The sequence below is a fragment of the Dromaius novaehollandiae genome, chromosome 4 (assembly GCF_036370855.1).
Source record: "Dromaius novaehollandiae isolate bDroNov1 chromosome 4, bDroNov1.hap1, whole genome shotgun sequence".
NCBI lineage: Eukaryota > Metazoa > Chordata > Aves > Casuariiformes > Dromaiidae > Dromaius > Dromaius novaehollandiae.
The window spans coordinates 59385130-59409922 of NC_088101.1; the positions used below are offsets into that span (position 1 = coordinate 59385130).

General features: G+C 35.1%; 1 protein-coding gene across 12 annotated transcripts in view; it reads left to right on the forward strand.

Moving 5' to 3' along the window:
- The window catches only part of FRYL (FRY like transcription coactivator), a 183405-nt gene that overhangs the window by 77167 nt on the left and 81445 nt on the right, over positions 1 to 24793 (forward strand). For all 12 annotated transcript variants that reach the window (XM_064511175.1, XM_064511176.1, XM_026093729.2 and 9 more), the window contains 9 exons: positions 5783 to 5836; positions 12535 to 12674; positions 13199 to 13295; positions 16295 to 16374; positions 16855 to 16935; positions 17415 to 17583; positions 18646 to 18738; positions 20552 to 20650; positions 22195 to 22296. In XM_064511175.1, coding sequence (XP_064367245.1) covers positions 5783 to 5836; positions 12535 to 12674; positions 13199 to 13295; positions 16295 to 16374; positions 16855 to 16935; positions 17415 to 17583; positions 18646 to 18738; positions 20552 to 20650; positions 22195 to 22296 — 915 coding nt within the window. The remainder of the gene's footprint in view (positions 1 to 5782; positions 5837 to 12534; positions 12675 to 13198; positions 13296 to 16294; positions 16375 to 16854; positions 16936 to 17414; positions 17584 to 18645; positions 18739 to 20551; positions 20651 to 22194; positions 22297 to 24793) is intronic.

Here is a 24793-nt window from a genome sequence, read left to right on the forward strand (position 1 = left end):
AAAGGGTTCACAGTAGTGAGATGGATTTCTTGGGTATTCACTCACCACACAGTGGTGCTGAGAGAGTTCAGTTCTCGGACTGGGAAAAGGCATGTGCTTGATTGGTTTTATCTCTTTGATTCTCCTTCTTGTGCTGACTCCTGTTTCCATTCCAATGTATGCCGGGTCTTGTCAGAATCTCTTGCTCCTCCTGCTGTCCTCTTCCTAATTTTACCTACCTGTTTTTGAATAGGGGTCTTCTTTTTATTCATTTCTTCAAATCATCTGAAAGTAACAGTACAGGACAGAGTTGCTGATTTCCGAACTGCCAGAAACCCTTGCCAGTTAAAGCATTAGTAGAATCTTGTCTAGTTCCTTCAACCAGGAACACTTCCTGCAACATGCGTTTAATTTTTCTTTGTATGTAGACGCTTCAGCTATTTTATTTGAATGCGATTTACTTTTTTTATTAGTTCCTTATAGATATGAAGGGAGGTGTAATCTTTGGCAAAATAGTTCAGGGACAGAAAATAGATTTGGTATTCAATGCATCTGACTTTTGAAACCTTAAGAGCTTCTTGTCACAGGCAAAGAAATAAAATAATTTGAAATAATAACTAAAAAGTTGACTAATTAAAAGGCTTTTGCTAATAACTGTTTCTTGGAGAAGCATATCTTATTACTGTGAATGATCCTATATAGAAAAAGGGACATGTGAGCATCTAGACCTCAAATTTAACACTTCATGAAAAACTCTGTAAGAAATTCTCTAAAAGTACAGAAAAAAGGGACTTAAATATGTATTGTGGTGTCACTGATTGACACATCTTCAAATAAAACCGTAAGTAGGTTGAAGGCTGAAGAAAAGGAAACATTGCACACCTACTTAGGTATACATTGTATGTATGTATGTACTAGGCAAACCTACAGTTTAAACTTTACTTGACCATTTCCTTGTAGACATCATAAACAGATAGGTATTGAGGAGAGTTTGATAAGAAAGTTCAGAAATGTTTGTGGGAAAACAGGCATGAAAACAGTCAAGGCTGACATCACCAAGAAATGAGAGGAGAAATGCAGGGGTCATGACACTGTAGCTGAAAAGATTACTATATTGAATAGCATTCAAATACTTACGTGAATGCTACTCTTTTGGTGCCCCCTTTTTCTATTCTTCTGTTAAACATACCAAGGAGGACAGCTTTGGTCAGAATGACAAAGACTGTACCATCTTTAATTCAAATGGGCTGAAGAGGGCTTTTCCCGTAATCATAGCTGGTTTGGATCCCCTAACTCAAATACTGATAACAACTTAAATATAGTAGCCTTGGAGTTCACCAGTGCTGCAAAACTTGTCCATAGACTGGATTAAATACTCTGACAGCAAACCCAGGCTCTGTCCATTTGCTACACTGTTAACCGGTATTTAAACATATTTTTACATATATTATTCACGTAAAATAAAAATATCCTAACAGATTAATGATTAGCAAATTATGTAAGTAATGAAATAATACACTTTTCCAAGATGACCAATACAAAGATGAACAGGCCAGCAGCAGAGCAAAACTGCATAGGAAGTGGTAGCTTCTTCAGATCAAGATGGTGATTATTATTATTATTATTTTTTTTTTGGTAAGGTAGTATTTCTGCTGAATGTGTTGCTTTCATATGGGAGCAACTGATTTGTGGTCTTAAAAAAGTAATTAAGTGGTTTCTCTGGCTGTAAATTTACTTAAGATATTTGGTGAGTAACAAAGTAGTTTCCTTTCATTCATTCAATTAAGAATTCTCTGCTTGCAAAATTTTAGTACAGACACACCTCAGACTTTCCAAAGGAAAAAGCTTACTGCAATGCAGTAATTTCGAATACATGATTTAAGTAGCAGGCATAACCACTGGAGTGAGCATCATCTGTTTAGTTAGCAATCTGACATTGTTAAAAACACCTTTATTAGTGTGTGGGGTTTTTTTTGTTAGTTTGTTTGTTTTAATCAATTGCCCTAAGTCTTTTGTAGTAGTAGTATATCATTTTAAAGGAGAAAGAGCTCAGGCACAATTTGAGTTATGGTAGCTTAAGATACCATCCATCAGCTGAGCAAGTGCGATTGTGCGCTTGATTTCGGCCTTCCCCAAATGTGAAACAAAACCTGTGAGTGAAAAGGATTAGTGATGAATTCTGTTACCTTGTATTTTGTCAGGCTGAATGTAAAGGAAGTCAGTTGCTGGCAGTGGTTAACTTGGTAAGCTGCTAATTTAGTAAATTGTAGTCAGTCACATGTGCAAGTCAAAACCAGCAAGAGTATTTAAGCCTGATGCAGGTACTAGCAAACTTGCCCTTTTGTGGAGAAACTAAGCACTAATGCTGCTAAAACTAGCACTGGATGCTTATGGAAGTCTTGCCTGGGTGCTTTCAAAAGCTTGTCTAAAACTTATAAAATTTAATGTGTTACCTCTCTGTTTATTATACACCACTCAGACCAAAAGTGGGGAACGCAGGCTCTGCTCAGTGCTTGGGCTGCAGGAGACAAGGGAAGAGGTGCCTGCGGGACCGTGTTGCTTGTCTTGTTACTTGTAGCTTTTTGAAGTGACAGCAGGCAGAAAGGAGTAGGTTAGTTTTGCTGTGCTCACCTGAACAGCTCTAGCACACCGAGGTGCAGCAGCTCCCAGAGGATGGCAGTGATGGATGCTGGAGGTGGGCCAAGGGGTGGTGCCACTTTCCGCTGCTGCAGTTGTTTGCATAGCGCACATACGTCTGCGTCCTGCTCTCCGCTGCCCAGCATATGTTGGCGTTTCTGCTTTATACAATGGATGCAAGCTGCTCTTTGTTTAATTTGATAGTATTTTTTCATTTAACTTGTAGAAGGTAGATGTAGAACTATTATTTCCATCTCTCTCTCAACTTGCAGGAAGCCAGGAAAATAAATCTTAAATTATTAATTCAGTGAAAGTTTCCAGACCTCTACTTCATGCTGTTGGATAGGTTATTGTAAATCGTATGAGACAACTGGGACAATGACAAAGCAGTGTTAGAAAAATGTATCCAATGCAAATAAATTTTAAAGCCATACAAATAGTTCAGAGGCCTCGATAAACCTGTGACTGGGTTGAAGAATATTGTTTGGTAGGCATTGTATTAACTATGGCGATATTTACCTTTTAGCAGTGGGATTTTACTGCTGTGGAAAAATACACAGTTTTATAGACTTGTAAGGTCTTCATTCTTCCCAATATTAAAGATCTTACCAATTGCGTCTTCATTGGCTGCGCTAACAGGTCTCCACTGGTATAGAATGTGAAGAAGTACAATAAGCCAAGCTTCCAGAACTTTCTTGCAAATGGTTGTGTTTGCTCTCTGGCTTTAATGGCTTTCAACTTCTTTATGTATAAACTCCTGAATTATTTCACTTTTCTGTGATTCGTTAGCCTCCTTTTGTTTAGGTGCTTCTGGTTTTAGACCCAGACAATGGATATAGTAAAACACTGCTTTTACTGATTTATTCACTTATATAATAATTCTGTAGAACCATGGCGAAAAAATGGATTGTCAAGGTGCTGTATCATAAGGGTGTTTAAGGACTCTCCCCTTTACTGCTTTGTCTTACAGGAAAGCTGCTTGTATCTCTTCTAGGAAATAATTTTCTAGTTGATTTTTCTTCACGTTGTTCAGCAATTTACAATGTTTATATAGGGCGGACCATTTCTCATGTTTCTCCGCTGGAGATAAGATTGTGATTATTTGTGCAGTTTATCTAAAAGCACGGTGCAGATGACATGAATTCACCGATAGTAAAATGTTCCGTGAAGCAGAAAAGGAGGGAATTGTAATTTGCAAGTACTTTTTGAAACTTTTAGTATCTGCTGCAAAATGTAACATTTCATAACAATATCCTGAACAGACTAAAAACATCAAATTATATGAATTTTTAAGACTCAGAAACCTGTTTACTTGCCAGTACCTGAAACCTTTCCTTCCCTTGCTTTTGAGCGCAGTGAAAGAAAACTAGCTGATGTGTGTTGATGAACAAATGACGCTATTTTGGAGTATTTAATGCATTTTCCTGAGACTTCTTTTTTTTAATTTAAATATTCTGAAAGTGTAAGTAAAAGCATTTTGTTTCTTTGGATTACAGAAAGTGAAAATGGTCCGAATTGTGACTTGGTACCCAAATTTTTTCATGTTATGCTTTTTCATGTAACTCAGTGTAGAGTAGAATAAGCCACTGCTTTTTGCCTGGAGAATGCTGAATTTGAGTTCTCAGAGTTCTCAAATGAGTTGAGTCCTTAAATACAGCTGCACTCATGGCAAAAGGTGCCGGAAACTGTCCCTTGCTTTTAAGATGACGATTAGAACATGCTTAAAATAAGCTGCCAACTTGAATCTTGGACTTTGTACACCCAGTTGCAGTATGTGCCTGGTTAATGTGCAGTCTGTCTGTTTCCAAGTCTTGCAAGTGTTAAATGCCAAGCCATACCGACTTTTAAAATTTCCATCAACAACAGGACAAAGTGGGTGTTGTCTAATGCTAAACTACTGAGCAGTTACTTTGTGTTAACTGAGACAGTCTATGGAGATTGTACTGGCTATCTGCTATCAGCACAACATACCACTTTTTACATCTTAGACTAAGCAAGTTGACAGCTCTTCCAGCTCACTACATAACTCAACTTGCTGCATAAGAGCTCTGTGTTTGCTTACTGCAATGTAGTGTGAGCTGTTAGCTCCTTAGCTTGAGTACTCTTTCTGCTCTCATTGTCAAAGGGAGCATTTTTTAATTTATTTATAATTAAGTGAAAAGTAGTTTAATGCATCTTTAACTAGCAGGAAAGGTTCATCCCATGTTTTTATGTCTTACTGCTTTTTAGTATGTATTTAAAGCTGTAATTATGGCACTTAACTTATGATTTAGCAAGTTGACTTGTAAATCACTGGCCGTTGGAGCCGGTACATGGGATTTTTTGTCTTTTTTACTTTACAGGATACCCTAGCAAGAGACTTAAAAATTGTATTCTTGAAGCTGTATAATTTGGTACTTCCGACAGCAACTAATAAGAATTACCAATTACAGTTCATGAATGCTTTATTTTCTTAATGTTTCTCGCTAGATCATTTTGTCATGAACACAACTGATTTTTGCTCTTAAGATAGGAGTATGTTTTATGGTAGTGATGACAATGAAAAACTGTAATAATGTAACTTTTCATAATATCAAATCTTCTCTGTACCTTATGAAGTTATTTTTAATGTAAAACAAGCTGTTATTGACGTTTTCCTTTTATTGCACTTAGTTTTCTAGTTAATTTTCCTTTGCAGTTCAGGGAAAGAGCAGACTGGAAATGGATTGAGCATTTTTCTTTGCCATCGTGGAAGCATTTTTAAATCTCCTTCTTGTAGCTTACTATGTAACTGCCTGAACATGAGCACACTTGTTCAGTCTAATAGGAAATGGTTTTCCTTCTACATTCAGTTTGGCACACGTCGCCAGCTATCTCTGTTGAGCCACAGTATATATTGCTTTGGGCCCTAATGTTTGGGAAAAGTGTTTCAGTTTTTCTATTTGACAGACTTAGTATTTTTACTGGTAAGCTACCAAATTAATTTTAGGTCTGTTTTCTTCTTTTTTGTGAGTATATTTCACTTCTTCAGAAATGGTTTTAGCTGGAAAATAATGTATGTATTCACATTAAGCATTATTTCTTTATGATTTGTAATATAACTGGAAAAGAAGGAGTCTATCTTTGTTAGATAACAGTTGTTTGCAAACAAAATTCATCTTTCTTTTTTTTTTTTTTTTTTTTCCAGGAAAAGCTCCTGTCCAGATCCCTTCAAAGAGGTGAAGATCTTCAGTTTGATCAGGTAGGAGACACGTAGTTGAAGGCAGTTTTTACTGGATTAAGGTCGCCTCTGTTTTTGCAGGACAGTGGTTCCACCATTGTGATGACTTAAAATGTCTCATTCTACTTTAGAAGATTCAGACCTTGAATGTTAATTACCAGAGTTGTAACAAAATTGGGCCTTATTTTCCATTGAAAAATGTCGTAGTACTATTAGGTTAGGCTGTTTATTTGAAGGTGGCAGTGAAAGCTCCTGGGAGGAAAGATGTTGAAATACGATAAGGAAGAAGAAGATTCATTTTCTCCATTTCTGTTCTTGTTACAGGCTTTGTGTAACTTTGGTCTATATCATTTAAGATTTCAGTGTTTCTGGGTTCCCTTTTTATAAGGAAATAGTGTTAATTTCAGTAACAATGTTTACTGAGAGCTTTTTGATCTGCCGGTAGAAAGCATAAGGTTGATTTCAAATGTTACTTTGTACTTTGCTTACTGTGTAGTCTCAATGTGAAGCTATTACATTTCACTTACTGCACCTGAAATACAGCTGGAATTACTCTGTGCTCAATTTATTCATGCTTATTTCTTTATTATTTCTAATTCTGTCATAATACAGGTAGGTTTTTGTGCCGTAACCACTTCCTTGCAAGGATGTGGCAGCATTCAGATGAAGCCCCATTGACTGCCTGGCTCTATTCTTAACTCTTGTTGGATAACATCTTATTGTATGAGGCTTAGTATTCTTAGTATTCTGTAATTTGATTTTCGTTTCATGCTGCACATTATTCCTCTGATATAGATACTAGACATTGCAGTGAAATCTGTGGACCTGCCCATCCTTTATAATTAAGAGCCATCCGCGTACCTTTTTCTTTCCCTTCCTGCCAAAAGAGAAACAAAAAATAGCAAATAGTATTTGATGCAGAATTCCACCCCCTTTTCCCCTACCAACCCAGACTCCACAATCTTTTGGGGATTTATCTTGCCTGCTGTAAGGACAGTATCTCCCAAAGGAAAGTTTACTGTCAAACAAGGAAGACGGGTTGGGCGGGATGTGACATAAATTCTTTGACAGCTATAGAATTTTCTTTTACAGCTGACCAAAGGCAAAATAATATGGATGATCTAAGGAAAGCTGTAAATCAGTAATATTACTGATTTTTCTACTAAAAACATCTCTTGCTAATTGTTTCCCAGTTAAAGATGTTTTTATTAATCACCAGTATTCATCTATTAAGCTACATATAGGTTCCACAAATATGCTGAGTGAAAAAAAATAAAGCCTCTAACTTCTGAAATTCTGCAATATTGAAATAAACTATTTTTTTAAAAATGTGGTACTTTAATAATAATAAATTTTAGTCGCATATATGTGTGAATTCTTAGGTTTTTTTGTTTGTTTGTTTGGTAATCTAATTTGGGTTCATCAAGATCTGAATTTTAATGGTCCTGAAAGCCTGCTTTAGGGAGCCAGAGCTGGATGGCTTCCTTGGGGTGATAGGGATTGTGAATTTTGATACAAATTTTTGATTTTAGTTTGGCAATAGAATTATGATTGTTTCTCTCTGTTCGTTGCTGGGTGTCTGAAAGCCATGTTAAGATACTCTAGCAGTGCAGAAGATTGAAAAATAAAGAGAGATGAGCAAAACACAAGAGAGTTGAGGATCCAGAATGCAGGGCTGTAGCACCCAAGGTCACACAGCAGAGAAGCTAGAGCTGTTGCTGAGCCAGCTGTGTTCATCCAGAGATCTTTGTGTATAGGCAGGATTTTAGGAGCCTAAAAAGAGGCTTTAGCTGTACCGGTGTGGTGTCTGAGCTAGTAAGTGTACTGTGTGAATAAGAAATGAATGTTTGAAACACAACAGGGACTCTGAGCAAGATGATATCTAATGACAGTTGTTCCCTCAGCTTAGTGAGGGAGAAGGAGGAAGGGGATGGAGAAGGAAGGTGCATAGTGTTGTCTGAATCCATTGTGAAAAAATATAACAGCTGTTTAAAGGGAGCCTAATACCTATGTGTTTGAAGCATAACTAGACCAAGAGGATCATTTCAGATTCCAGTGTAGAAAATAAATAGTTTTAAATTTTCAAATATTATTATTCTTTTATTTGTCATTGAGGTTTTAATTGGAACAAAAAATGTAATTTTACCTAAGACATGAAACTTAGGAAAACAAGAGGAAAAATTTTATGTTGATGCATTTCTAAACTGTTAGAAATGGTAACGTTTTCATGCCAACATTTTCCCTTTATCATTCCCAGAGAATCAAGAAGCTACTGGAGAGGAATTTTTGTAAAGCATATATTGCATTCCTTAAAATATTTATTTTTCTTCTTTGGTTTGTTGTCGGATCCTAATTAGCAATTTCCTACTCTTGTCCTAAGGCACCAAAAACTTTATGATCATACAGAAGCATATCTTAGCCATCTTGTAAACTTCACTGAAAACAGGTGTGTCTGTAGGGTTCAGGCATGCTCATGATTAGATACGATTTTAATGCAGGATCAGGATTTTGGATGTAGCTGGAATTTGAGTTCTAGCATCTTATGATAATTCTGCTTCTCTCTCTGCTTTCCTTCTTTCATCTTAATGTACTGTTCGATATGTTAAGCGCTGCTATTAGCAACGTGTTATGGCCTTGAAAAGATTGGAGCACATCTTGCCATTTCATTCTGAAGAAAGTAAGCACATGTCACAGTGACTTGTCCTGTCCTGTCCTCTTTGGGATTATGGTATCTGTCTTTATTTCTCTAGATTGCTGCTTTCAACTTAGGTGTGATTTAACCCTAAAATAAATTGTTTTTTCCCTACGATTTTTATATAGGATACAATATTAAATTTAGTATGCAAACAATGTGATGATTGTTTTAAATAAAAAGAATAAGCATATAGCTCATTATCTGCAGTTGTATTTCTGCAAAGTAATGTTCTTAAAAGTTAGCAGCTATAGCATATGAACAAAGATTTCATCTTCATGCTATTTGCTATATCATATGAACAAAGATTTCATCTTCATGCTATTTGCGGTGCCTTTTCATTAAAATGTTAAAGATGCAAAAACTTGTCAGGAAATAAATAATTCTAACATAAAACTGATTTTTAATTTTGAGAATAAAATGCTTTATAATGCCAGTAGTTTCCTGTTTTACTGTTTTAGCAATAGCAGGGTTTTTTTGCGTATGATGCAACTTGTTTTTATGGAAGGTGATGTGCACAGGATAGTAAATTGTGTAACTGTTGAAACTTTTATGAGTGGTAGTAGCATTAATACAATGTATAAACTTGTAGGAAAACCTAAGGAAGCAGTTTAGTAAAGCTTAAAAAGTAGCTCTCTTTTTCTTCTACTGATAAACCCATTGGTTCAGAAAGAGGGCAGAGGTGTAGAAATGCTTTGTGGGGGAATTTTACACTGACAACACAGGTGGCTACAGGGTAGTTTACATGGTCACTTAATCTGTGCCAATCCTACTATGTGTGTAGGTGCTATGTGAAGTACTGAGCATAGCTCTGTGCAAATTAGTTAATATATCCTTGCTATTTTTAGGTATTTCTGAAAGAGTAATTAATGCATTCCCCCAGAAGTTAGGTTATTTGGTGGTATGGAGATTAAGAGTCAATTTTGAAGGAAAAAGATGTTTTGGATTATCATAGCTGATGTTACATGTATATGTTATATATACCTCTTGCTGAGAAAGTGCTTATCTTTAGCTCTCATTCTAAGGATTACCAATTGTATTGACTGTTTGATGCTGAGTTTAACGTCTTCAGTTTAATATCTCATGTGGAGGGTGCTTTTCTTCTGTTTTCTGAATCATTTTCTTCCAAAAGGTATTAGTACTTATAAGTTGTGGTTTCTGCTCATGGTTGAAGAATGATAGTGAAGTCAACATAGATTTTCGAATACCCCAAGCTGTTTGCAAGCAACAGGCGTTTCTTGCTAATGAAATCTCAGTGGAGAGCTTCCTGTAGGTTTGACGTTTAATTATTCTGACAATTACAATGCTTGCAAAGAAAATTCATATGAATGGCTTTCATTGTACCTGTTAGAAAGAAAATATATACTGAAGAATTTTTTGGTGGCTGTCTAGGTGTTTTGGTAGTTATTCTGTTTTAGGAAGGATCTTCAGCCATGCCGGTCAAACCTTATTTGTTTCAGTTTTCTCACAGTGACCTTTCTCTATTGGTAGCATCTGAGGGTTCTTTTTCCATTTGTAAGTCTGTATAAGCTTGCATACCATAATATAAGTCTTACTGCAAATTAGTATGAATTTTTTGGCCTATTAGCCCATAATTTAGCACATTTATGTTTTTAAAGAAACCCTACTATTGAGTTGAATTGTAACTTTAAATGGAGATAGTTACTTAAATTGTATGTTGTTGTTGATATTAAAAAAAATACAGTAAAGCATTTAAAGTAGTCAGTAGAATGTCAAAATAAACTCAACGGTATTTTAAGCCTACTTGAGTTTAAAATCAAAATAGTTGGAATATCTAAAACTGACGTTTTTCACCTGTCTTCAAAATAGTATGATATGTATGAGTTGTGAAGAAGTAAATCTCTGTACTCATTATTTCATTGATTTGTGTGATCTTCATTAATCACAGTGATTCCGAAGCCAAATGTAAGAACTGATTTAAAAAGGGGCTAGGCGTGGCCACTTTGAGAACTAGACATAAAATTAGATGCCTGATTCAAGAGTAAGGATTCACATATCCTGGCTTGGTCATCAGTTACTAAGTGCAATGTATGGGTTAGTTGCTTCAGAATGGGCCCAGCCAGGTTTCTGAGCAGGAAATTGCTTAACTGTAGGGGGTCAAGAATGCACCCCAGCATTTTGTTGCTTGCAGATGAGCCTTCTCAGTTTACCATTGTTCGGTGCAAGTCATTTCTGTCTTTGTTCTGTGGCGCCAGCAGTTTAGCAAACACGCTCAGCTGAAATGTGAATGCTCATAGCTGTCTTTTAAGCATATCCTTCAGAATATTTGAAGAGCGTAGGGTACTTTCAAAATGGTCTGGTGTCCTGGTTTGCATTTTTACAATGGTCTTGGGTAAGGGGCACCTTAAGCACACTGTAAAGATAGGTTAAGATAAAATACAAACAAATTTATGTGTTCACAATATCCAAACTACACAATATAATAACAAATACTTGTAAGTATTTGCTGTGCAAAAATGAGCGTAAACCCACCTTGATCTAAGTGAATTAAAGCTAAATCAGAAATGCTTGTCTTTTATCAGATGATGTGAATCCTGAGAGAGAAGACTTTTCAGTGAAAAAAGATTTTCTCAGGGGAGAGAATCATAGCTTCTGCTTCCAGAAGCTCTTTATATGGTTTACATAAGTGAATTACTGAATAAATGCCCATACAGTGGGAACAGGAATTCAGGATTCCCAGTGCACAAACCAATAGGTTCTTGTGTGAATAGCGCTGTCTACACTCTCACCTCTTCCTTTATCTAATCTCATTCTAATCAAAATGTTTTAATGAAACCTAGTTCCTCTTCAGATTTCGAATGTATGTAGATTGTACTGTACACTAGGATGTAATGCTTTATAAACTTTACAAGCTTTTCTTTATAAGAATATGATTTTACTTATTTTCAGAAAATTTTTCCACTTGTTTGCTTAATTCATGGATTTTTCATATGGTCAAAATGCTACTTAATTCTTGGATGGCTAATTGGTTAACAAGTTGACTGAAGTATTACAATTGAAAGAGACCCTTTTGAGGTTTTATTGTGGTTGAAAAAAAACCTCTGTGCCCTAACCCACCCAAAATGAAACGCCTCAAGTGAGGACAAAGAAATAATGACATTGACTTTATCTTTGGTTTTTGGAGTGGTGAGTAGTGCATAACAGATACATTCTGCTTTGAGGATGCCTTCCGTTGAAACCTTGTTCTTGAAAGATGCAAGAGGTAATGTGTAGCATCTCTGAGCAGTGTGGTAACTCTCCTTTCCTAGCCAGTGCTTTGGGGAGTGATTAGCTACCTACTGCCTTCTGGCACAGAGTTTATAGCTGCTTCGTGCTGGCTTTCTCTAGCCATTCTTCTCTTCTCCAAGCTTGTTGAAAGCTTAAGTTAAAGGAAACGTAGAGAATTAATACCATATTAAGGTTGCGCTTTTATTATGGTTTCTACTGACACTGTTGCACTGGTATGTTTATGACTCCTATCACTTTTCTGAAAAAAAGCATTATATAGAGGAGTTATGTTGAAAATAAATATAGCTTGAGAGTTAGAAGGTCAGAAGTATTAAATGTAGAGTAAAATACCAAAAAAAAATCCGTTTTTGTTTGTAATATAACCAAGAAGCATGCTTAGGAGGGTTACATACTTGCTCAGTTTAGGAGGGTTATCACTTGTCTGTCATCTGTAATGTAAAGGTACGTATACTTCAACGATACATACGGCAACATTCAGGGACATCCTAAAACACCTATTGTCTTCTCAATGGTTTTATGCAATTTGCCTGTATGAATTTGGGATTTTGTCAACCCCCATGAGCTTCAAAACACTGTCTGGTTAAATTTGTTGTAATAATTGAATATCATATTTACAATAATTCTCCTAGACGAACGTGATGTGTTAGGTTGCTACTTTGTAAAATAATGTAATACATGATTCTTAAAATAATGTTAAAACTGATCTTAAAGAGTGATTAAAAGTATAGGATTTTTAGATTGATTTATCACAATAAACTATTTCTCTTAATTTTTGCAGTTGATAAGCTCTATGAGCTCCGTAGCAGAGCACTGTCTCCCCTCCTTATTACGCACCTTGTTTGACTGGTACAGGCGTCAAAATGGAACAGAAGATGAATCTTATGAATATAGACCTCGTTCTAGCACAAAATCAAAGGGGTAAGAGGTTTTCCTTGCAGAAGTCTGCTTGATTTTATGTGATTTCTGTAAGAAAATGTAAGTGTGCTTTGTGCTTTTTAGATAAGTGTTTTGTATTTTGGTTTGTCATTTCCTAAATCTGTGGAGGAAGAAGATGCGTTTTTCCTGAGATCTTGCATTTAACTTTCATGAAAGACGTGTGTGGGGCAGACTTAATGACTTTGTGGTTGATATAAAGGGGAAAGTTGGACCCTGATAATTCCAAGTTAGTTTGTTCCGTTTTGGAATTGTTTTGGTTGTTGGTAGGTCTTTTCAAGAGGGGGCAAGATGTCAACCCAGTAAAGAAAAAAATGGAGAATATTGCCTGTTTCTTTGAGAAGAATGTAGAAAAACATACTGTTCCACACCAAACCCAAAAGTTTTTCTAACCATGCATTTGGATATATGTACAACTATGCTTGCAGGAAAGATATGTATAATCCTTCTCTGTAGTATTTGTATTCAGTCTTATGTACGATATGTGTGTTTTTGATTTCTTATTTTAGGGACGACCAACAACGTGAAAGAGATTATCTACTTGAAAGGAGGGACTTAGCTGTAGATTTCATTTTTTGTTTAGTTTTAATAGAGGTTCTAAAACAGGTAAGATCTTTTGCTTTGGCTTTTTTTTAAGAACTTTTGTATTTAAATACTAGTTTCAGTCATTACCGTTAAATTTGTATATGCAAAACTGGAATCTATATATCACGAGCACATGCAAAGCTGTAGTTATTCTCACAATGCGTAAGGCCTTTGGCCTATCTTTTGTTTACATGCCTATCTCCTATACACTCTCAGTTCACATATCTTGGATCCACTAAGCCAAAGCTGCTGATTTAATGCAAAAAGCAGAACTGTATAAAATAATACCTCATTTATGATAAGACCTTTTGTCTGATTAAACTTTTATTGGAGTGCAATATAAAATCTTTGAATGATGAGATTAAAATGTCACTTTTTAATTAGAAAGGGTTTGGAATTTTGTTTTGCCTTTTGATAATGTGGTGTTAGTTGAAGTCTGTGAATGCACATGTGCAATTTCTATTAATATAAAATTTGCATTAATATATGCACAAGAGGACAGAGTTTAGCTTCCAAGCAACAGTATTTTTGTTGCATTTTTTGAGAGGAGAAAAATCCTAATCTTAAAAAAGGAAGACTTAAGTATTTGAAACATGAAGCTTGCTTAAATATTTTTTAACTTTTATATATAGGTATATGAAAATTAAATATTTTCCTGTATTAAGTTAAGAAAGGAGTATAGTTTAGTTTGCAAGTAATTTGTATGAAGTTAATGATTATGTAGTTGTTTATGGTATGATCTATCATGGGGAAAATGAAAATAGTAAAACATACTCCAGAGTTCCTTATTCTTCTCGCAGACACCAACCAGACATCCAAAGTGATACTTCCTAAACCACAAGTACAGCGATGCAGAAAATAGTATGAGGAACATCAAACTGTTATGTGTTAGTCTTTTATAGAAAATGTTTAGTTATTGTCTTTCCCTGCCTAAATTTGCAGTTAGTGCTGAGGAAAAAGGGAAATGGAATAGGATTAGGATTGCAGGGTTGTGCGTGTAGGTTCTGTGTTTTGAACTGGTACCAGTTCTTCTAATGAATAGAGTACATGCTGCCAACGGTACAGATTTCAGGAGAGATGCCAAAGTTTTGGCCTGAAAAGAGCCTGGGAAATGTCTGCTGTGGTGACTCCTCAGTGAGCCTGTCATGCTTGTACTCCAGACAAGATAATTCTTTTTCTGGAGTTCACCTCGTTGGTTCTTATTCTATCTTTTGAAAGAGTGGTGAAGATAGTAAATAGAAACTCTGATGCATTTTGACTCCTTTTCTTTTAGTAGGGATTCTCTGCATCTGGTCTTAAATTTCTAAATGTGGAACTGCCTCTTGATTTAGGCCGTATTTGTCCTTTTGAAGAAATTATTTGTTTCTCTAAATCCCCTTCCTTGTCATCAGTAGAAATCCAGCAATCAGGCATATCTGTATGGCTGATGGGCTAGATTCACCTCAGTATGTGTTGCTAGATCTGTAAATTCCACAGAAGTTCTTAGATACAGACTATCTTTGAGAACTAGAGAACACCATCCTCTTGTTTCATTCATTTTAAATGCATTCTTCAGTCATATCTAGTATCTTCCTCTGGCTGTGATATACTGTGTTTGTACCCATCTTGCCCTAGTTTGATTTCCTAAGGGCCTTAGTAAGGATATTTTCCTCTGGTAGAGACCTTCAGTCGGCCAGTCAAACTAGATATATCACTTGGGAGAATCCTTCAATTAATTTAGTTATCTAAAAAATGGATTTGTGTGTTTTGCCTATATTGTATATCTGCATTTAAGCAATCAAACAAAGCAGAGAAAGGATTGCTGTTTATCAATAAGTGTTCAAGATATGTTGTTTATGTTTACATTCACATTACATCTATCTTCCAGTCTTCCTGGGTACTCCATCATTGTTTAATTCTTAGGAATTGGTTTGAGAGTGTTCAAAGGTATCACCCGCCTTTTTTGTAACATGCACTGGAGCATCTGGAGAGAGGTCATCCTAAACATGAGCTGTGTAGGACCAAAAATCTTTTGCTTAAATGACTATAGAAATATGCATTGTATGAATATGCATGTGAACAGCCTGTTCCAGTAACCGTAAGCTCTTGGGTAAAGAGCTTTCTTGTCACAGCACAGGATTATGAAATTCCCAAGCATAAGTGCTTCATTCTCTGTAGCCAAACCATGAATCTTTTCTTCTAAAATATTTTAATGAAAATCTTAATCACTCTTAACCATTTATGTTTAGTAGAGCTATCCTAGCTCCTTCCTAAATTACTTTGAAAATTTAATGGTATTATGACTTCATAGTAATATATGATGGGCTTTTTTTAATGATGTATTTGATTCTTAAGCAAATCTTTTCATTTAAACCTAAGAAAAGTGGTGGTACTAAAGAGAACGTCAGTTTAAAAAAAAAAGAAAGAAAGTAGAAAAAAAGTAAAAATGGGCTTCTAAATGATGTTCACTTTTAGTTTCTCAAAAAATTGTTACTTATTGTTACCAAGTGGTTGATATTTTTATGGCTGCTTCCATTTGCAGAAGGTCTAAAATGGAGAAAGTCACCTCATCTACATTCTTGGTTTTTTCGTTTTGTCTTCCTCTATACTGTGATGCATTATACTGAGGTTAAATCCGAAATAGTAAGACCACACAACGTAGAAAGTCTGGAAAAATGCATAGTTAACCTAGTCTGATAAATTTTGATAGCAACTTCATAATGATTAGATTACTGTTTATTTTATTTTATTGTGAATTTTATTGTGAATTTATCCCTTCAAACCAGTCCACAAAATGATTTTTAAAAATGTCAATACATATAAATGAAGCTAATATTTTTGGCATTGCGTAACATTGTTAAAATTTTTGGATCTTCGGTCTGTGTAAATGTTCATACCTTACAGAATTAAATTGATAACTTAAGTGAACAAAGGATTTGTTCTTTTGTGGGGGATATTTCTACAGGGCATATCATAGTACTATTTATGTACTTTGTACATATATATATGTATATATATATAAAAGATAATTTGTATTCCAGATACCTGTTCACCCCGTGCCAGATCCTTTAGTACATGAAGTTCTAAACTTGGCTTTTAAGCACTTTAAACATAAGGAAGGGTAAGTTTCACTTGTATACTTTAAAGTATATGATATGTATTATCAGCCTGTGATGATGTTTCTCCTTTGATTGCCTCACATGCAACATATTGGTGATAATATTGTAAATGAATAGTGATTAATATCTTTAAACTGAAAACACATATCCCGAACAACACATCTGTGTTGAGTATGATACCGAGTTTATTTTGCTTAGTGTGTAGAGGATGATTTGCATAGTCAGCCAGAGTAAGAAGAGATGTCTGAGATTAGATAAATGAAGTAAACTTTCTATGCAGAATGTCTCTTAAGTCTGCTGAACAGAACTACACCAGTTTAAATGTCACTGGTGCATTTTTGTTCATTTCTGTTGTCTTTAAGATTACATTCCTCCTTGTTATGGAATGTCGTCTTTTTGTTTGTAGCTGACCATGCACTTGGAATGTAGCAGAATAAAGATGTATTTAACACACCCCCTCCCCACCCTTTTTTTTCCTTTAGGTATTCAGGAACCAACACTGGGAATGTGCATATTATTGCAGACTTGTATGCAGAAGTGACAGGGGTTCTTGCTCAATCAAAGTAAGCTCAATCTCTAATCTTTTTCTTGTATTTGAGGGGAAAAAAAGCAACTCCAAATTTAAGGACTATTTAATATTCATTTATTAATGGCCTCAGCAACTAATCTTGTGTCAAGTGTAGTGTGACACATCCCCCTTATGTTCCAGCACAATAATTTGAAGAAATAAAGTTCAAAGTTCTCCTTTATTTAAAACATAATCTTTAGTACAAAACTCTGAAATTCCTGCAGGGATGCAGGAAAAGGAGGCTTGATATTCTTCAATAATTGCTGTTCTGTTAACAAGTATATTCTAATGTGCTATTCAGTATAGACCCTCCTAAATGCCTAGATTCTAGGTATTAGAATCCACCTTATTTGTGTTTCTTGTACTGTAGTTGCTGTTAACATTGACAGAAAAAATAAATCAGTTTAAAATCATAGAAACCACAGAAAAGTAAATAATAAATGCTAAAATTTGCTATCTATATCCCTTATTCAGATTTCAAGCTGTTAGGAAGAAGTTTGTCACTGAATTAAAGGAACTGCGACAAAAGGAACAGAGTCCTCATGTGGTACAAAGTATCATCAGTTTGATTATGGGAATGAAGTTTTTTCGAGTAAAAATGTATCCTGTGGAGGATTTTGAAGCATCGTTTCAGTTCATGCAGGTAAATGAATATTATAATGAACTCAAAATAAGCATCATTCTGATTGTTTAACTCATGAAACTACAATGACACTTGGCTGCAATCAGTTGCTCACTCTACTTGTGTGTCACCCTTCTTCTTCAGCCTTTTCTATTTAGCTCATAAATTCTCAGAGGTAGGAAGCATTTGTTCCTCTGCATTCCTGCAAGTACTTTGCACAACAAGAACTCATTCTTAGTTGTCCCAGTCATATGCTAAAACTGTAATACGCAAAATTATGTGAGACTAAATGAAGATGTGTAGCAATCAACAATTTTTCTCATTTTATGAAAGTTACTTTATGTAACTTTTTAAAATGGTTGAGATGCCAAAAATTTTGCTTAAAAAACACTTCAATTAATTTTCAGAGATACATAAAATGTCTTTGAAGTTTCCTCCTATTCATTGTGGTTTAAAAAAATTGTCCTAACGAATAACTATGCCTCAGCTGATTCACAGTAACCTACATTACTGTAACTTGGTCATAAATCCTGTTAGACACTTTTAACAGCCATTTACATTGATCTAGATCTTGAAAAATTTATCATGTACATTGATGCTTTAGATTTTTTCCAGAGTGGTCACGTTGGGGAAGTGGAGTGTTCATCCACGTTTGTGGTATTCATTTCTCTCTAAAATGTTCTTTGCAAGCTAATTTTAAAAAGCCACCTTGAAAAGGAAAATGAGTATATAAACACTTAAAATATTATTTTCTAGTAGTTTCAATATAAGATAAATATTTTTGGAGAATTCAGAATAATCTGAATAGGAATATGTATCTTTTTCCTCTTTATATTCTGAGCAGAAAATAAATAGATACCTGATATTGCTAATGTTCTCCTCTGAATTTCTTTTTAATTGCAGATGAAACAATTTAAAGTTTTTAATCTTTTGTAGTGATGTTATTGTCAAGGAATGTAAGTCACTAACCTAAACACATTGTATTTAATGTGATACTGCTGGCAGTATTTATATTGCATAGTGACATTTCTTAATCTTTCTTCTTTTTTTCTAAATCATTTTTTTAAATGCTTCATCACAAAGGAATGTGCTCAGTACTTCCTGGAAGTAAAAGATAAAGATATAAAACATGCACTTGCTGGTTTGTTTGTGGAAATCCTCATCCCTGTGGCTGCTGTAAGTTCTTCCCCTCTTTCTCCCTGCCTTTTAATTAAGCTCTCATTGTTGGAATTGCTTCTGTTAATCCTCATTATACTGCATTTTTACAGTCTCAAAATGACTATTAAATAAATTACAAGCACCTACATGAACCTATTGAAGTGAATGTGTCAGTATGCTTTACTTGTTAGCTGGTTTCCCACCTATTTCCAGAGCCTTTTCTCATTTTTTATTTTCTAGAACCTTTTATCACCAGAGCACTGTGTTTTATAGTTGCTCTAAAAAACTACATTTTCCAGTGTGTTTTTCTTTTTTTAATATATATTTGTTCATTCAAAGGTCCCACTGACTTTCCTCCATCAGCAGAAATCTCTAAGTACTTTCTAGAATAAACTGAGATACATAACATTTTTAAACTCAGGTAGGGAGAGTGTGAACTCCTATGCAAGAAGGAAGAATGTTTTTTTTAGCTGATTAAATAAAAATTATTCAGTGTTGTGTGTCTGCTAGACATGATCCTTTAAGTGGAATAGGGATACCATTTAAGCAAGCTAGTAGGAAAAGGAAGAGGAATATCTCTGAACTCCACTTTCCCTTTAAAAATATCAGTTGTATGTTGAGCTGCCACAATATGTTTATCTCTCCTTAGTATTCTTAACCTTGGAACTCTTGAAAAATTAAAAAGGAGATGATCTCTTTCTTAAGACATGACCATAGAGAGGTGCTGTTAGTAGCAACTGTTTATTGACTGAAATCTTGGTCTTAGCTGGACATACTTCTACTCTTTCCTGGTGAAGGAGTCTTTTTAAAAAGTAAATTCTTTTATCATTTTGAATTCCAAAGTTTTTTTGGCATTTGGAGAGGGGGTGAATAGTGAAAGCACTTAGCATTTAGGTAAGTATAGTATTAGTTTACAAAATCATAATTTAAATAGTAAAAACTGCACATGTTCTGATTAGGCAGTGGTGCATTTGGGAATTGGAACTATTTGGTAGTAACCACTGAGTCCTGCATGTTGCCTGTGCAGAATATATGCGTTCGTGTACATGAATTAAATATTTTTTGCTATTGTTTTGTGATTGACTTTCTACATGTATAGTTTGAGTCAGCACTTTAAACAGTTGGCTAGTGAGTCCCGATCTTTCTTTTTGATTCATTGAACCTGTAATCATTTCATAAAAATGGAGTTTCTTAAATAGAAAATGAGAACCCCATCAGAGATTGAAATAGTTGAGAGGTTTAGTCATTCTCTTGGAAGACACGAGATGCAAGTTTGAATCTTCTTGAAGTAGATGAAGGAAGTGCATCTAGATTTTCTACATTTTGGATGAGTGCGTTAGTAACTAAGGTATTGGGTTTCAACATTGTGACCTCTTTACTGTCATTCTCCTGCTTAGTCATTGAATCATTCATGTGTAAAAATATGACCAAACTTGGACCCTGCAAGTATGATGGGTGATAAAATATTTCACAAATCCAAGTGGAAGTTAAGGCTGACCTATAAGCCCAGTGTTATATCCAAAAGCAAGAACAGGGTGGTGTTGGCAACAGCCGACTAATTCCTCATTTGCAGCTAGGGTACCAATCAACTTATGGCTTGAGAGTAGAAAAATAGGACTGATTTGGGGGCATCTAGGAGGTGACTGAAAATATAATTACTAAGTTTCAAGGGGGGCGGTTGTATGTGCTACCGAGATACTAAAATAGTTAGTTATTTATCTAATGTGAGATTTAAATACTGAATTCTTGAATTCCTGGGCTGCTTAATGTATATGTTAACTGCCTTCTGTACAAAGCTTTAAACTCATATATTTGGTTTTTTTTTTAATAGGCTGTTAAAAATGAAGTGAATGTGCCATGTTTGAAAAATTTTGTGGAGATGCTTTATCAGACTACCTTTGAATTGAGTTCAAGAAAGAAGCACTCACTGGTATTTTAAAGAAATATTACAACTCTCACCCATTTTGCTCATTTTAGGCTTTTAAGCTAGTGCCTTATCTAAGAAAAGCTAGCATAAGTATAAATTTAAACCTTGACTTCTCAGTTCAATTAGAATTAAATTCACACTGTGTATATTGCATTTGCTCTAATTTTGATCTGTGTCTTTGTGCAAGATTTGTGCTCTCTGTTATCTCACTTGGGAAATTGTGCTAAAATCCACTAAAATAAGTAAAAACAAGCATCAGTTTCAAGACAGTTACTTAAACTAATGTCACTTCTAATAAGTACTTACATTCAGGGAGTCTGTATGTTTAATTTATGTTTAATTCTAAGATAGAAGTGGCAGACAGAAGACCTTTTCAGCAAAATAGTAACCCCTTAATGGCCCTGCTATGCCAGTTTTCTCCTCTGCCCATATATTTTGTTTTTTTTCCAACATCTTTTATTATCTCCTTTAGAGTCTAAGGATTTTTTTTCCCATCAGACTGCATCTTAGTATGGATTTAATTCTCTTATTAATGCAGTATTTGGTAGTTCTTTGTTACCACAGCACCCATGTTTCAAGTTGATACACTTCACTTTGCCAAAAATACAGAGCTAAATTTTGCATTACAATTGGCATATTCAATAAATGCAAGTTAATTTAAAATCATTTCTTTTCACTTTTATATTTAGGACTCTGATAGAGGCATGAGCTCTGTTTTCTGGTCATCTGAGAATATAAAGTCTATGTTACTGTACATGCTTAAATGCTATATAACAAGAATGTAAAGCAGCTGATGCCAGTTTTCACATTGTGCTTTTATTTACTAAGTCAGAAACTTTGTTATATTATGACTATCATTTACCCATTTGTCCTCATTCTTAAATTTTGTTCTGTAACAAAATAATCTGAAATCAAATTTTGTATTACTCAGCATTATGTGTTCTGTTGAAAAGGGGGCAGTATTTGAACAAATGTTATGGTATAAGAGCAAAGAAAAGTCAGTGTAGTTTGCATATTTTTTTGCACAGATATTGTTAAATTGTGCTTCATTACAAATTAAAAGTAAACCTTGCGGAAAAGTAACATTTCTGACAACCTAGAGCCTTCCTCAGTTTTTACTGAGTTGATTATGTTGTTCCTGAATATTCTTCTTAAAGGCAGTTCCCTCTCCCAGTATGTAAGACTCCATGAACTGAATTATGTGACTGCAGGTAAAGAGCAAGTATTGTAAGAGGAGTGAGATCTTCTAGTGGTCTTCGTTTGAGATCAGGGCTTGCTACGACATGAACTCTGGGCTATGCCATAGTACCGTTGCCCTGGTCTTATACCACGAGCTCTTACAATACACATTGTACCAGCCAGTTGTGCCTGGTGTGCATGTGCTAGTGCAGGAGCAGCTACAGGCTGCAGTGCTAAAGCTGGTGAACAGACCCAGCTGCTGTGAGAGTGGGAGACGAGAACCAGCCGTGCGTCTCGTTCTCGATGTGGGAGACTTGGGCAGGCTGCAAAGAGGAATTTGATCAATTCTTTTTCCCCCCTGCTCATAGGCTTTGTATCCATTGATCACCTGCCTGTTGTGTGTCAGTCAGAAACAGTTTTTTTTAAATAACTGGCACGTTTTCCTGCAGAACTGTTTGTCACATCTAAAGGTAAGAATCCTTTTCAATTCAGGAACTGTCGCAAATCGATAGCATTTAATCTGCTATGTTCTCAGCATTCCAGTGCCAAATGAACAACAAATATTTGGCTGTTTAAAAGGACACTGTGAAATACATTTTTTCTATATTTAAATGTCATAAGTCTGCATTGTCTCATATAAGTTTTTCTCATGCTCTGTAATGCTGGAAATAGGTATGGCTCTCTTGGAGGCGGGGATTTGTTTTAATTCTAAAATGAATTGTTTCATCAGTTTTGTTGAGTAAAATCTGTAGAAGTATCTTCTAATAAGTGCTATTTTATGCCAGTCAGAGAAAGTACAAGCTGTAATTCTTCACATGAAAATGATTTTTGAGAAAATGAATGGATTTTGTACTTTTAAAATTTATATCTTTTGTTGGTTTATTAAAGGAAAAGAAAGTGAATCAGTAGACCAGAAAAGAAATAATGTCTACGACTGTTGTTTTGTAGCCTCTGAAACAATTTTTTTCAAATAAACTTTACAGTGTCCCTTTAACTCTTGGCTTCAGTTGATAACATGAGCTGATTCAGTAGTAAATGTGAGCTGACTGATAAAATGCAGAGATCGTGACACTTGGAAATTATGGATTTTTTAGTGAATTTCTTGTAGTATTTACTGTTGAACACTTTCATTAATTTTGATTAACATATTTCATGATCTTGTCTAATGTATTGATTTTGATATTTTAAATAAATTCTTTGATCCACCTTCACAATGTTCATTCCAGTTAGGTATGTGTGACAATTTCAAAGCTTCTTAGTAAAATACGTAAGCCAGTTTGAAGTTAAAAGGAAGCAGGTTTAGCTGCTTGAATTGTTTGTTTTTTTTTTTTAAGGGTCATTTTGTTTCCGTGACATCTTTCAAACTTTTCTGTTGCTTGTTGGGGTTTTATATATTTTTCATCTAACATTTGCAGTTCTTTTGCAATATCTGCCTTGATTTTTGTTCTCATTTTTATTTTGCTAAGCTAAAAGGTTTCTTTTGCTTTTGTTTTTAGAGCTTTTTTTTAATTCTTACATTCTAGAAGTTGCTTTTTTTTCTGGCATAATATCCATTGCTGATAATGGATGTATTAAAACTATAAATGCCTGTGAGTTTAACTGGTAGTTGCTCAGCATGCATTTTATATTTTATGTAGTTTTGTTAACCACTAACAGCTTAACACGTTTACCTTAAGGCTCTATTCAGCAGAAATTGTATATTCGAATTTCTGCAACTAAAATTTGCAGTGTTTTGATGCTGTGCCATCAATGAGTTATTTAGGCTATTTTATGAATTGGTTTAATTTGGCCCACCAAATATTACTGGGTTTTTTTGAGTGTTTAGCTTGTTCAGAAACTTTGAGGTTAATCTTTAAAACTACATCCCAGCTGTCCACCTATTTCTTGTGAATGAATGTGTTCCTTTGTGTCTGTTGGTGCTAATTAAAATGCATGTACTCTATAATAAGTAATCTTGTGAATTTATAAATCTGAATTTCCCAGGAGGTTAGTCTATTAGATTTTCTTTTCCTCATTTTCTCCTGGTTATCTAATTACAAAAATTATTTGCACTTATTCAAGTATGTAAAATTTAATCAGAATTCCAAATCCATTCTCTCTAGTGTCCCTGATGTTCTTTAATAAAGTAATTTTGAGAATTATTGGGAATTATTTTAGAGTAAATCTAAAACGTTTCACCCACCCTCTTGTATGGAGGGAAAACTAAACACAGATTAAAATAATAACAGCATTTAGAGTCTGTCACAGGAATATGCTATGAAGAATGTTTTCTGAAGAGTAGAGGGACACTAGCAAGTTGCCAAGGAGGGAAGCTAGATCATAGTGCTCGGTTTCTTCTGTGATGGCTGCCAAGTGCCTACTCTTACCTAGCAATGAATGCCACGTAGAGAAATAAATTTTCCCATTTGCCGGGTGTGAGAGCCTGCACCTTGGCAGTTACTGCGTGGTGGCTGATGCATAGTACGTTCATATCCTATCTTACAGTGCAGTATTTCAGTGCGATGTTTCATTTAACAACTGTAGCTATGTTACACTTGGTGATGCTCCTGAGAGTGCTCTGAATCCCAGACCCAGTGCTAGCAATATTTATTTTCCTTGTAAACTGTTTGTACTTGGTATCAGTGCACACAGGCATATTTCATGTAGAAAACATCCTAGCCTTCCTGAAAAGAAGCAGCTTAGTTTTCTTTTTCTTTCCTGTTATTACTGCTGTGAGGAGGGACTAGATAGCTCTGCATCTAGATCAGTTCATATAGCAGATAAATGAGGTGTAAGAGTTGCTCTAGGCCTGGAGTGTACCAAAGGCAGTCTTTTGGGATGCGTGTAGCTGACCTTGACCTTGCATGGTGTTTGGGTGGCTATTTCAGCTTTGAGCCCACCAGGACATTGCTTTATACACTGTTGTGTGGGCAAAATTCTGAATTTGCTCAGCAGGCTATAACAGTGGTCAGTTTTTGCAAAACATTT